Source organism: Dendrobium catenatum, unplaced genomic scaffold (assembly GCF_001605985.2).
Source record: "Dendrobium catenatum unplaced genomic scaffold, ASM160598v2 fragScaff_scaffold_325, whole genome shotgun sequence".
Taxonomy (NCBI): Eukaryota; Viridiplantae; Streptophyta; class Magnoliopsida; order Asparagales; family Orchidaceae; genus Dendrobium; species Dendrobium catenatum.
This window is the reverse complement of record NW_021318787.1, coordinates 669,689-683,385: the sequence shown is the minus strand read 5'-3', so window position 1 is coordinate 683,385 and position 13,697 is coordinate 669,689. Positions and strand designations below refer to the sequence as shown.

Sequence of the window (13,697 nt, the reverse complement as noted above, 5' to 3'; positions counted from 1 at the left end):
TAATCTTTTCCTCCTTCAACATCTATATTAATAATCTATTCAAACATCTAACCAATCTCATTTTATAAATTCCAATATAAAATTCCTTGACATAAACTTTAAATTCAAAAACTATTATTCATTATTTTAATTGAGAGTTTGTTTGAGAGATAATCTCTCTTAATATGTAATAAACATAGGGGATTCCCCTAAGAGGAAGCAATATCTAAGATCAAATGTAAATGATAAAATTAATTTTTCATATATATATATAATATTGATTGAAGATAATGTAATTGGGACTTTGAGATTTGTTCATTTTCGACCATAATGTGAAAAAAAAATCTAGAGACTGGGTTCAGCCAACGCGTAGGGGTAGCTCTGTAAATATCGGGAAGAATCAGCGGTATTACGGTATCTTCATAGATGTTTCTCCGCCGTTGACCTTCAATCCGTCCCGCTCGCCAAAGGAGACTCGGTTCTTCGTCCAAAATTTTTTAGATATATCTACCCTTTTGTTCAGATTTGAAATCGGCGTATAAATCAGTTCCCACTCTCCTCTGTCTCCTTGCATTGCTTCCATCGCTGCGACTTTGTGGAGCTAGGCAAGGTGAGGCTTACGAATTTCTTTTCCTCTTCGAAACTCTCTAATCTGCAGAATAGGTTTTGAAATTTCGAAATAGAAGAAAAACTATGATGAAATTTGACTGCTTCTAGTGGATTCTCGTTCCAATATTATTGTTCCAATATTTCTTTAACCGGATTCGCGGTTTTGAGGGATTAATGACTTTTAATTGTTGTAGGTAGATCTGAGAGGCAGGGGTGGAGCTTATTTAGCTGATACATTGAGAAAGCCGAGGTCTTTCATTTCGGTTTAGAATCTGATGGCGTCTAGTGCGATGCTGGTAACGACGGCAGCTTTGGATTGGGTTTCGGCGGCGTTCGATGCTCCTCTTGCGAGGGCAGTTGTTTTTGGGATACATATTGATGGTAGGTTTTCCTATTTTTGTATTCTGATTGGACGTCATGGGTTTTGCGATTTGAAGCTGCCATGTCATGGATCTGTTTATTCACTTAATTTTGCTTTTGGTTTGTTTCAAAGGGTCAAAACCAAAACTGATGTTGGCTGAATTATTTTATTTGCTGTAAAACTAGGTTTCGTAAAGCCAAGCTGAAATTTAGAAAGTGATTTTGGAATAGTTTGTTTATTCTGCTTCTTGTGTATTGAAGATGCCTTATTGGTTTTATTTTTTTGGTTGAAGGTCACCTGGTTGTTGAAATGCTTCTGATAGCTGTCATCTTATTCCAACTTTCTCGGAAAAGCTACAAGCATCCAAAGAAGCCGCTGACAGAGAAGGTGAATTATGCTCTTAACTATTTGAACTTAGTTTTGCTTCTCTTGTAAGCGATCCTGGTTTTGAATATCTTCTATTTCTATAACAATTATATTGAATGGGATAACGACCCCTAAGACCTCTGCTGTGTTTCTACTGACATACTACTCAAAGTTTTGTTAAGATGATTCTGATATATTGAATGCTTATTAGATTTTTTAAGTGAATTTAGGAAATAGATGATCTTTGTGAAGAGTGGGTTCCTGAGCCTTTGTGTCCACCAATTTCAGAAGAGAAGCAATTTCATACTCCTACTTTGGAAAGGTAAGAATTTTTAATCCTGTCTCTTAAGGTGCGATACCTTCCTTTTGTTATTGCTTTTAAGTTCAGTTTATGCCTAACTTGATTGGTTACTAGTAGCACCTGCTTTGAAAGCTTTACAATTAGCATTCCGTCTTTGTTGATTGTAATAAATTATGTTGCACTGTAGTTTCTTTCATTAATACCAAGTCTTAAAATCATCATTTCTGCTATTAGCTCATCATAAAACAAGCATTTGCCTACTTCTGTGTGTTTCCTGAACCCTGAGGTTAATTAAGCATGCAAAATATTTTGCATGCTTGCATTTTTGAAAACCAAGAATTTCATTTCTATCTTACTGCTTTGAATGCCATAGTTGCACAGTTAAATCTATGATACATGATTTATCTATTTCAGTTCAACGTTGGAAATTCATGCTTGTCATTACTCACAAAGACTACTTTGTAATTTATTACGATGTAGTTAGGATTATTAACAAACTATTCAACTGCTAATGCTAATGACTTGTTCTGTTAACACAGTGCTGCTGCACCCCACACAATAGTGAATGGAAAAGAAGTTGTGAACTTTGCATCTGCAAATTATCTTGGATTGATAGGACATGAAAAAATAATTGTAAGAATAAGTGTTACACATCTTTTTTTTCATTAGTTTGTTTAGACAATAATTGTTTTTTAATGTTAATTCTTAGTATATTGTTCAGTCTTAGTATATGCATCTGAATGAAATGATAATACACGTTTTCTTCAGAATTCATGCATTGGCTCACTGGAGAAATATGGTGTTGGTTCATGTGGCCCTCGTGCTTTTTATGGGACAATTGGTAAGCTTTTTGCACTCTTTCAGAATTTCAAATTAACTACTTATTACTATTTCTGTTTTCATATATGTAAATGTAGATAAGTTTTGTAAAGATCATAAAACTTTAGTAATAAGCTATTTCTTCTACAGATGTCCATCTTGATTGTGAGAAAAAAATTGCAAATTTCCTTGGAACTCCAGACTCAATTATTTACTCTTATGGAATATCAACTATTTTCAGTGTTATACCAGCCTTTTGTAAGAAGGGAGACATCATTGTGGCGTAAGTTTACCTAGCCTTTTACATAATCTACGTGTTTGTGTTATGACGTTTCTAAATGGTTTTGCTGAAAACTAAACTTTTCTGATGAATGCTTGCAAAATCAACAATATTTCCTTTATGTTTGCACAACCCGCATCTCCCTCGATCCTCCCCTTGTTTAGCCTTTTTCTCTCGTAGTGGTCAATATGTTTCAAAAAGAGTTATTACACCCATATGTGTAGATTTCTTTTCTGTCCCATGTAGAGGATAATTTTGTTATTTCTTAACATAAACTTCGAATTATTTGATTATAATACTTTTGATCTGCTTTTGCAGCCTATATTAAGCTCTGTCATTTTCTTGTTCATTGCAGTGATGAGGGTGTCCATTGGGGAGTCCAAAATGGACTCTATCTATCAAGAAGCACTGTAGTTTATTTTAAACATAATGATATGGCATCACTAGAAAGCACTTTAGAGAAACTAACTCGTGGAAATAAGCGTGCTGAAAAGTTACGGCGCTATATTGTAGTAGAAGCTGTATACCAGGTATGTTAGGCATTCCATTTATTATCAAATTGATGTACTTGGATCCCTTTTTCTTTTTTTTTTTTTTAAGCTAAGGCCACAAATTTCTTCTCTTAGTTTATTTAGTGTTACTACATTGAAGCATGACTTAGGCTAGGTATAGATAGAAAATAAATTACAAAACATGAAATTGCTGCTTACAATGATCTATACTGTTGAAAGTTCTCAAAAAAGATGAACTCTTGATTCATTTTCATAATGAACCTTATCATCTAGAATCTAAAAAACATAACAGAAATGTTAGACATTTGTTATCCAAACAAAGTCTGATTATTTGTTTTCAGTGTTAGAGGATGTTGTATTCTGATTCTCAAAAAAATAAGAAGGCTATCAACTTTTTATAGAGCAGGCTATGAAATAATGGATGTTTAACTTTACTGTGATATTGAAATCAACATTAGAGTATATTATGGAGAACAAGAACTTTATCATGTTATCATTTCTGGCTTATATTGCAGCGTGCCTTTACACCATTGTTGACATATTTCAGACCATCACTGTATGCACCAATACATTTGTTGCTATGACTTGTTACCAAATACTTCGCTATTGATGTACGGTCCATTTCATGTAGGTGAAATGAAAGTATCTTTCTTTTCTTTTCCATTTTGGTTTCCTTTCTGTCAAGGAACTTGCATCATCTTGACATTTTGGTTTCCTTTCTATTAACTATCATCGTAGCGGAAAATAAGGTCTCCAGCATGTATATCCCATACTTTCTTTGTACATTTGTCTACGTTTTCTGTCTATTAGAATGAATCAGCTGCTTGAGTTGAGAAATGATTTGGAATGCTATTTTTTTATGCATTGTTGGACTTACTTGCCTCACCGACATCTAATACCTCAATTTTTTTACCGTTGAAATTAGCGAAGTTGTTGATTTAGGCTTCGTTTGAGATGACTTTTTACAGCTTCTTAAAGCAGTTTTCTAGTACAAAAATTTTAAATTTTATCCTAAAAGTTGTTTTAAGAAGTAGTACGAAAGCCATCTCAAACAGAGCCTTAATTAATTTATAGGTGCAATATAACCATGCATTTATTTATCTTTTGAAACGTTAAACTAATTCTGCTCTTTGTATTTTAGGCTGTTTGCAATTATCTGAGCTGACTTGTGCTCCAAATAAATAAACTTAATATTCTTTTTCTGATAATAAAGTTTTTTAATGGATTTTAATTGAAATTTTATTTTCAAATAATTGCAGAATTCTGGCCAAGTAGCTCCATTGGATGAAATCATAAGACTGAAAGAGAAATACCGTTTCCGTGTTATCTTAGATGAAAACCACTCATTTGGTGTTCTAGGGAATTCTGGCCGTGGTCTAGCCGAATATTATGGGGTCCCGGTAGGCATACATTTCTACTTATTCTTACCGCATTTAATCCATTTCCATATGTTCATGAAAAGAGATCTGATGCAGATCGAGAAAATTGATATCATAACTGCTGGAATGGGAAATTCACTAGCGACTGATGGAGGATTTTGCACCGGGAGTGTCAGAGTTGTTGATCACCAAGTAAGAATTGAGCTACTGATTTTAGGCTAATTACTTGAACTTAGTGATAATATGTAATCATTCACCTTATACTACTCTTTTTACATATTTAACACCCGAAACTTTAATATTACATGCATACCACTCATAGTTCATTTTCATATTAAATATGAGTGGTAGAAATAAAATTTATGAGTGATAGGAAAGAAATATATAAGTGATATATTTGATATTAAAATAATATAAGGTGGTATGTATGTAATATTAAAGTTTTGAGTGTTAGATATGTAAATAGGATATTATAAAGTCTTATGTATGTAAATTTCCCTTTATTGTATTTGTTTTCTGATGATTGAGTGGACTATTCTCGTGTAGCGTCTCAGCAGCTCAGGATATGTCTTCTCAGCATCGTTGCCTCCCTACCTCGCAACTGCTGCGATTTCTGCAGTTGATTACTTGGAAGAAAACCCATCTATTCTTGCAACGCTGAAGAATAATATTGCTTTGCTACGAAAAGGTATGTTTCAATATATATCAATATTCTCTCATGTGTTTGTCAGTTTATATTTTTCACGTGTATTATTCACAACATTGTATGATAGGATCATTCGATATAGGATCATTCGATATTTTTAAAAAAATTCCTTTGTCTTTACTAAGAAAATAGCGTAAAAAATCCAAGATTCCTTTTGGATTGTAAAATAGAAACATCTGGCATCTATACTAAACTGTTCAAGGAATCATCTAAATTTCCAACATCTTAGCATTAATTATACTAAAAAAAAAGCATTAATTATACTAATGCTATTTTAGTTTTTATTTTATTATATTATATTTAAATGAGAATTTGACTCTTAATAGAATATAATGGAGAAAAATGGATAAAGGCTTGTTGTTGTTGACTAATTAAAAGATAAAGAAAATACTCATGCATTTTCTTGTCCCACTTGGTTTACATTGTGATTCAGATAATAAGTGATGGTATATATTAGATTTGTCAGCCTCTTATACTTTGTTCACATGTCACTATCATCAGGTATGCAATTCTTCTTTTAAATAATATTTTCACATGATATAGATCCACTCAATGCTTGTAATAAAACTTGTAATAAAACTATAGTTTGTTAATGCATTGGGTTTTAATAGAGATTGCTTCCGTTATAATCTTATAATGTTCGAACTTGCTAAGACAATCAAGCAGTTTCATTGTCTGGCGCTATGTACATATATTTTCTTAGTGAAAAAGAAAAGAAAAGAAGATTAATGCCTTTAAATTTTTAGAATGGATTCTTTGGCATTTTTCTTACAAATGCGACTTAGTATTTGCGAAGATTGGAGTTAGAAAGTTTTGAAGCTGAACATCCTATATCAATAGCTAGTAGGTTTTCAATTCTTTGTTTTACTCAACTGCCAGATAAATTTTGCGTCGTCATAGAATTCGAAGTTTAGAACGGAAAACTTTGTTTAGTGTATAATTCTTTCGTTTAAACTGTCTTTGAATTTTTCACTTGGATCAAAAGAGCATCCTGATATGCTTTATTAGTATTTCTTGTATTCATTTCAATTCTTCAGCATCTATACCTCTCAGTGAAGCCAAATTAGCTACTGTTTTTATTATAATATTAATATCTTGAGTATTAACGTACTATCATTTCAGGCTTTATATTATTCTAATTGCCACCTTGAATCAAATGCAGGTTTATCTGATGTAGCAGGACTTGAAGTTTCAAGCAGTCCTCAGTCACCCATAGTCTTTCTTAAACTGAAGAAATCTAGAGGATCCCAAGACAAGGATTTGCAAGTTCTTGAGAAAATAGTTAGCAGGGTGAGTACAAAATTACTCTTTCGACTCATTTGGTTGCTTCAAGTTAGAAATGATGTCAGTGAGTAATATGTTGCATTCCTTCATTTGATTGGATTGGGTGTGGTTAGAAATCAAATTTGATTTTAAACTCTGAAAATTCCCTCACAATCTCTGAAAACTTCTTGAATTTATGCAGGCACTCCATGAAGATTCAGTTTTCCTGGTGACATCAAAGAGGTCCACTCTTGACAAATGTCGACTTCCAGTCGGAATCCGCATATTTGTTTCAGCAGGCCATTCTGAATCTGATATTTTGAAAGCTGTTGATTCCCTTAAGAGAGTAGCAGCATTGGAGCTAGAGTAGAAAGCATTTGAAGTTTCTTCCATTTTTAAGCTTTGTTTGGGTGAATTTCTTACTGTTTTATGAAGCAACTTTTTAGTACAAAATTTTTAATTTTTGAACTAAAAAATTACTTTAAGAAGCAAGAAGAAAGCCGCCTCAAACAAAGCCTTAGTCGATCTTAGCTGTTTGATCCACGCTACAAACATTAATAATCATGTATTTCTTTTTTGGCTTTAGTTTGAAAATAGGCATTATTTCTTCCATGCAAGCTCTTGTGTTCAAACTTTTCCATTAGCTGGGATATGCTGCAAACTTGTTAGTGATTTGTATTGTAGAAATGTTGTATCTCTGTTTCAGGTGTACACTATAAGTAGAATCAACTGTTAATTTTCTTACTTTCTATTCTCCTAACAAAACTCAATTAGTATTTGTTGGTGAAATTTAAAATAATGCTGGCTGTTTATCATTTGAATCTGCATTGAGCTTAGAGTCATGCATCAAGATATGTGCGGCATCAATCATCATGATTGTATCACAATGTTATAATTTAGTATCTATACATAGTATCTTCTAGATTAGAGTTCTTATGATGGAGGTTCGAATCATTTGCAGAAATTCGTGCATTGATAGAGCTGAATTTGAAAGCTAGTTTCAACCTGAATCGAGAAGATCTATCATATTAAACTGAGACAATATGGATTAAAATAAATCTTACCATCATTATGGATAATATTAAAATTTAAGTGATTTATGACACAATTAAAATGGCAAAACTATATGTCAGATGATTAGTCAATTATAAACATTAGATGAAAACTATAAAAATGTATGTAACAATAATTGATTGTGAAAAATACTATTGAAAACCTATAAAATATCTAAAATCTATAACAAATATTAAGGAGAATGTCCAAAACAAAGATAGATAAATACTCTAATAAATAAAAGTGACACTCAAAATGCAAAAGCTTAAATTAATTAAGATCCAAGTAAATAACATTACATCTAAGCCTTTGCTTGAGATGATTTTCTTAATGCATCTTAAAATAATTTTTTAATATAAAAATTTTAGTTTTTTACTAAGAAGTTTTAAGAAGCAGCAAGAAAGTCATCCTAAATGAAGTTTAAATCAACTCAAAGGCTCCATGAGATATGATCAATAAATCAATAACTGATGCACAAGACATTGAAAAAGTTAGTGTTATAAAAATACAGCCTACACAACATAGATTATCTCACAACTAACATGAATTTATTATTACAAAATTTTAATTTGCTTGTTAACTAAATCACAATTTCTCTATGGGCTTCAAAAATTCATGCCTTGGCCTTCCTAGCTTTCATGATTGTTTTAACGAACTAGGCTCCAGGGTAATTTTTCAGAAGGCATATTGGGTTTAAAACAAGAAACTACTTAGAGATTTCTCCCTCATTTTGCAAGGATTTTATGATCTAAATTCTAGTTTTCTATAGGTGTAAGCCCCTATAGTTAATTACCCCTCTTGATAATATGAGAGAACTTTCGATTAAGGCTAGTCGTCAAACAAATATGTGGTATATGACGTATAGTAGCAGCATGAATATGGTTTTTGAAAATTTGATATTTAAAATTAGAAATTTCACCACCTTGTACTTAAAGTGGATGGTGAGGGAATGATGATGAGCCCAATCAAGATCTCATAGTTCCATTGTCTCAGGCCATCATGATCCCTAGTCTACTTAGTTAGAGGAGGTAGTCGACCCAACCTTATAGAAGAATCCTTATCGTTAATTATGGGTTGCTTCGTCCAAGTGTATATTATAAACTTGGGGTGAATATTTATCTAAGGGGACAAATTTGAATTCACCTTAGCTAACATATGGCTTTGTGCCCTATTAAGCATATCCTATTGATTCATATCTCAAGGATTTAGTGCAATTGGGGAGCACATGGGCTCTGGTCGTGATCGTAATTTAGTGGTGTCATTTGACTGCAAACCACTTGGCTCAGATGGCCCCAGTCCTAATCATTTTCCTTGGGTACCATTTATTGGAGAAACCCATGTTGTGGTTCCATTTAGAGGCAAAACCACTAATTAGAGGACACATGCCTCATCCTTACGGGTACAAGATAGATTGTAGATGAATCATAGTTATAATCTTGACTAGACAAAAGCTCTTTATGAGTTGAAGTAGTTTTTGGATTTATCCACCTTGACAACTGTTGCAGATGATGGATGGGTATTTGTGTTTTAAGTGTTTGATAATTTATTTTAATTTTAAATATTTTTAACTTTTGGCATTCTTGGATTTTTATGGGCATTTGAGATATATTTTAAAATGGTTACGATTCCCTCCAGTTGAGATTCTCTATCAACATAGCCATCATAGAGAATTTCATTGATTATATCATTTTTGTTGATTGAACCTTTTCAACTCTTCCTATTTTGTGGCAGAGGACCAGGTTCAAAACTAAATTCATTTCTTAAACAAAACGACATTCTTAGACCTCATGTGTGTGTGTGTGTAATACAACTTTTGAAATGCAATTGTAGTGTCAAATGATATACTGGACTGAAACCCTATGTATATTACAAATACATGTAAGAGGTCATTTTGGAGTGTAATGAAATGTCAAAAGACCTGCTTAAATGAAGTCCTCTACATCCTACCAATTCATGCAAGAGGTCATTTTAAATTATACTTGCAATGTTGGGTGACATGCACGTATAACATATTTTATAGGTTATGACACGTGCATATGTGACATGTTATCATGAAAATGCAATACATTCATTACAAGTAAATGCATATCTCTATGCTGGATAATACGTTTAAATGAATTTCATGCATGTTGCAATGTGTGTAAGAGGGCATTTTAAAATATTTGATTGCAATGCAAATGGATGTTTTGCTGTTTTAAATATAGCTGACTGTATATTGTTTGATTGAAAAGTTTATTTTTGAAAAATATTAATTTTCTTTTGGAAAAGATCAAATTATGAGATTTTAGTTTTTAAATCGAACTCTTTATTATGAATAATATATCTCCTTGGGAAGCACTAATATCATTTCATAATATGTTCAAATTATAAAACTTTGAATTCATCCTGATTATCGTAGTTAAACATAAGAGCGAATCACATATGACCCTGGAGGGTCAAAATGAAATTTAATTGTGTGTTTGATTACATTAATCTAAATAAAAGGTCATTAATTTCATAATCAATGTTATGATAGTAATTAATATGTCTCTCCGAGGAAAGAATTTATCAATCACTATTGATAGTTTGAAAATGACGATAATGATCGTTGAATTTTGAATTTTTTCAAAGATAATTAATTAAAGGTTTTAAAAAACTTGATTTTAAAAATTTGGAATGAGTTTTTAAATCTCCTACGAGCGCATGCTCTCATAGTTAATTACATCGTAGGAAATCAGAGTTTCCTACGAATACTCTCAATTAAAATAACAGTAAAAATTTATTTAATATTTTAAAGTTCGACATCAAAGGAGGTAAGGTTGGAAATTTTAATTGGGAAAGGTTCAAAATTGAACACTTATTTTTGGATTCAAAGAAGGAAGGGTAGATGGCACTTGGAATTCTGAAGCAATTTAGAAGTGCCCAATTCTATCCTAAGTGTTGGGATTGAATTTGATTGAAGTAGATGTTTAGTTTGAATGATTAATTTTATTAGAAAGTTAGGATTCAATTCCCAGAAGTTGAGGTCTTATAGCCCGATCCATCCTCAAAACCTAAGTCTAAAGTGGGTACTAAAAATCAGTGACCCGAACATAGCTAGTGCAATGCAAAGCTGGACTTATCCAGGCCTGGATTGGGGAGCCAGCTAAACAACTAGTCGATTTTAAATAGATGAATATGGTCATTTTATGATAGTGTGGTAAGGATATTTTTTATTAAAGTTCTAGAGAGCTGGGGCCGACATCTAATGATTATCCTTAATTGGCCCCAGCTCTCTAGAACTTATGTTGGGTGAAAATGCTAAAGACAAATATAATTAAATTTTAAACTCATTTAAATATGTTTCTAATGCAATGCATGCTAGTCGATAACTCTAAATCATGTATGCTTGAAATTTAAAAATGCTTAAAAATAATTTTTTAGAAGACTGAGCTTCCCTAGGTTTGACATCTCATCCTCATAGGTCAGATTATCCGGACTCTACTCGTAGGTGGGGAAGTGTCTAAAATAAGAAGATAAGAGATGTAAAAATATGCATGCAACACTGGGGGCGATCCCCGGCTAATTCCCTAGATTTGTTATCTTTCTATGTTGCTTAACACCTAAAATTTTGAATATTTAATTATGAGTAGAAAAATTGTGCACACCCTCATGAGCCTCACGTATCCAGGCACAAAAAAAAATCGACATGCAAGATCGCAAAAAAACTAAGAAAAATAAGAAATCCTATAGGAAATTACATTAACACAATAAATATAAATGAATTAATTATTAAATATCCATAGGCAAACTGCCTTGCTTATTACAACCCAGGGTCTGCAGAAAGTAAAGTGGTCGGACATCACTGACAACAACCCAGATTCTAGTCCTAATAAATACGCAAGTGACTTTGAGTGGGATACTCTTTGTCTTCAATTCTTCAATCTTCTCTCCTTCAAGCTCTTTTTTCTCTCCAGGCTCCTTGGATCCTTCGTAGTAGGCCACTCAAATGGAAAAGAGGGCTCTTCCCTTTAAGGAGAATGCCACCCTTTCCACTTTGGGTGTAAGAAAGGTGATCCAAATTTGGACTTATAAATAGAAAAGGGGTATTCCCCTAAGGGGTATCCTTTTCTCTTTGGAATCCAACATTTGGATCTATGTATCCCGACTCTAAATGTGCAGTTTTATAACACTTAACATTTTATACAAATGACATTTCATATAAAATAAAAAATTCTAGACTCTCCTGCAGGGTTATTTTAAGCATTTAATATTGAATCATTCCAAGTAGTTATATATTGAATTTAAATAATCAAATCAACCACATTTATAATCATATCATAGAGTACATGAATTAAATAAATAATCACAACAATCATCTAATTCTAACAACCAACATGCAATGAAAGCTAGAAAAACCTGGCACACAATAGAAAAGTAAACACCGGCCTAGACTTGATAGAGGGTTAGTTGTCCTAGCAAACCATCTAAGTGTGTGTAAAAGGTCTTGTAGCTGGGGTAGATCCTAAGCTGGGTAGTTAGTTAGAGTTATCTAAAGTTTTGAATTTGTTAAGGCTTAAGGGGAGCTTTAGGTTAGAGTTCAAATATTTATATATTAAGAATTTATTTAAATATATTTTAAAGGTTAAATGATTACTACCTTTGTTTCACACCGAGGCCATGAAGTTTATTTCACCTTCCTTGGGGCTAAGCTAATATCCTCGTAGGCGTGATTACTAGTAGCAATCATGGTAGATTAAGTTGGTTTAGTTGGTTAAAATTAAAAATTTGATTAATATTAAATATTTTAGTTAATTACTCATTTTAGGATATTGGTTGAAAATTAAAAATTATGGAATTTAAAGAATTATCAAAATTTTGAATTATCTTAATGTGTTGATTAAGGGGTAAAAAGTTGATATTTAAAATTAAAGTTAATATTAATGGTTTTATATTTTAAATAAATATTATACCTTATTATGAGTTGTTAGACTATTAGCACACTCAATTCGGAGTTTTATATGAAAAGTTATGAATTTCCAAAGTTTAACCCTAGATTTGAACTACGGTTGACTGAATTGTTGACTTTTTTAATTTGACCAGATTTTGGAAGTTTGACATTTTTAGAAAATACTAGACCTTAATTGGAGTCAGTAGCCTTTGCATTTGACTAATTTGAAATTTTTACAATTTGTTATGAATTTTGGAAGTTCGAGTATTTATTGAATTTTTTAATTATTTTAAGTAATGGCCCTTTTAATGATTTGAACCTAAACAAGTCCTAAACTCCTTGAAATCAACTCCAAAGACCATAAATGATCTAAGGAGAGATCAACAAGTGTTTAAGAAATTTTTGGGATTTTTTCATTATTTTTAATTAATTAATTTAATTAAACATTGATTTTCACTTAAAATTAAACTAAGGTTGTGTTTGATGTCAAATTTAATGAATTTTAATTTTCCATGATTAAAAAATAAATTATGGTCAGATAGAGGTATTATATGCAATTTTTGAATTATAATTAGATTTATTGTATTTTATTTGAAATTTCTGAGTTCTTAAAAGGGCTGAAATTTGATAAGGCTAATTTTCTAACCTAATGATCTCCAAATTCAGTAAAATTTAAACTTATGATTCAAAATATCACTAGATTTACTTTGTTTAAGTTTCACCCCTATTTGCTATGTGTACATTTCCCTGGAATTTTTCTAAATTTTTTAGACATTTCCTTAATTATTTTTCTTAGGTGTTTCTATTATTCAACTGGGCTTTAAATTTGATGTGACAAACCCTGGTTCATATGCAATCACACCACAGAAAGTTCATAGTAAAATATTAAAAATCTGGGGATTTATGAATTTTCAAACTTTTGTGTCCCAAATGGACTCATTAACTTGAAAATTCACATCACAGAAAATTACAAAGCATCTGACCCTAGAAAAATCACAAAATATGACTAAGATGCTCAAGAATATTCCACTAAAATTTGGGATCAATTTGATCTCTGGATTGCAAGAAAAAAAACCAAATTCAAACAAACTCAATTTTATCCTAATATGGAGCTAAAAATAAAGTAAAACTAAATTTAATGAATACTATATTCAATTATC

General features: G+C 31.8%; 1 protein-coding gene across 2 annotated transcripts; it reads left to right on the top strand.

Annotated features, from left to right (window-relative positions):
* Window positions 1-406: 406 nt before the first annotated feature.
* On the top strand, window positions 407-7,351 carry LOC110100894 (long chain base biosynthesis protein 1b). Of its 2 annotated transcripts, none has more exons than XM_020828611.2 (14): window positions 407-589; window positions 787-969; window positions 1,242-1,336; window positions 1,546-1,637; window positions 2,156-2,249; window positions 2,385-2,457; window positions 2,586-2,718; window positions 3,071-3,245; window positions 4,487-4,627; window positions 4,703-4,798; window positions 5,153-5,294; window positions 6,475-6,602; window positions 6,778-6,974; window positions 7,097-7,351. In XM_020828611.2, exons 2-13 carry the CDS (start codon window positions 864-866, stop codon window positions 6,943-6,945), a joined length of 1,443 nt encoding a protein of 480 aa, XP_020684270.1. In that variant the 5' UTR covers window positions 407-589; window positions 787-863; the 3' UTR covers window positions 6,946-6,974; window positions 7,097-7,351. The 2 variants fall into 2 exon arrangements, with proteins under 2 accessions (XP_020684270.1, XP_020684269.1); XM_020828610.2 differs by having other exon boundaries at window positions 783-969.
* The last annotated feature ends 6,346 nt before the right edge of the window (window positions 7,352-13,697 follow it).

Coding starts and splice junctions, on each gene's coding strand:
- LOC110100894 (XM_020828611.2), top strand. CDS start 864: ATGGCGTCTAGTGCGATGCTGGTAACGACGGCAGCTTTGGATTGGGTT. Junction 1,638..2,155: donor CATACTCCTACTTTGGAAAG/GTAAGAATTTTT, acceptor CTGTTAACACAG/TGCTGCTGCACCCCACACAA. Junction 5,295..6,474: donor TATTGCTTTGCTACGAAAAG/GTATGTTTCAAT, acceptor AATCAAATGCAG/GTTTATCTGATGTAGCAGGA.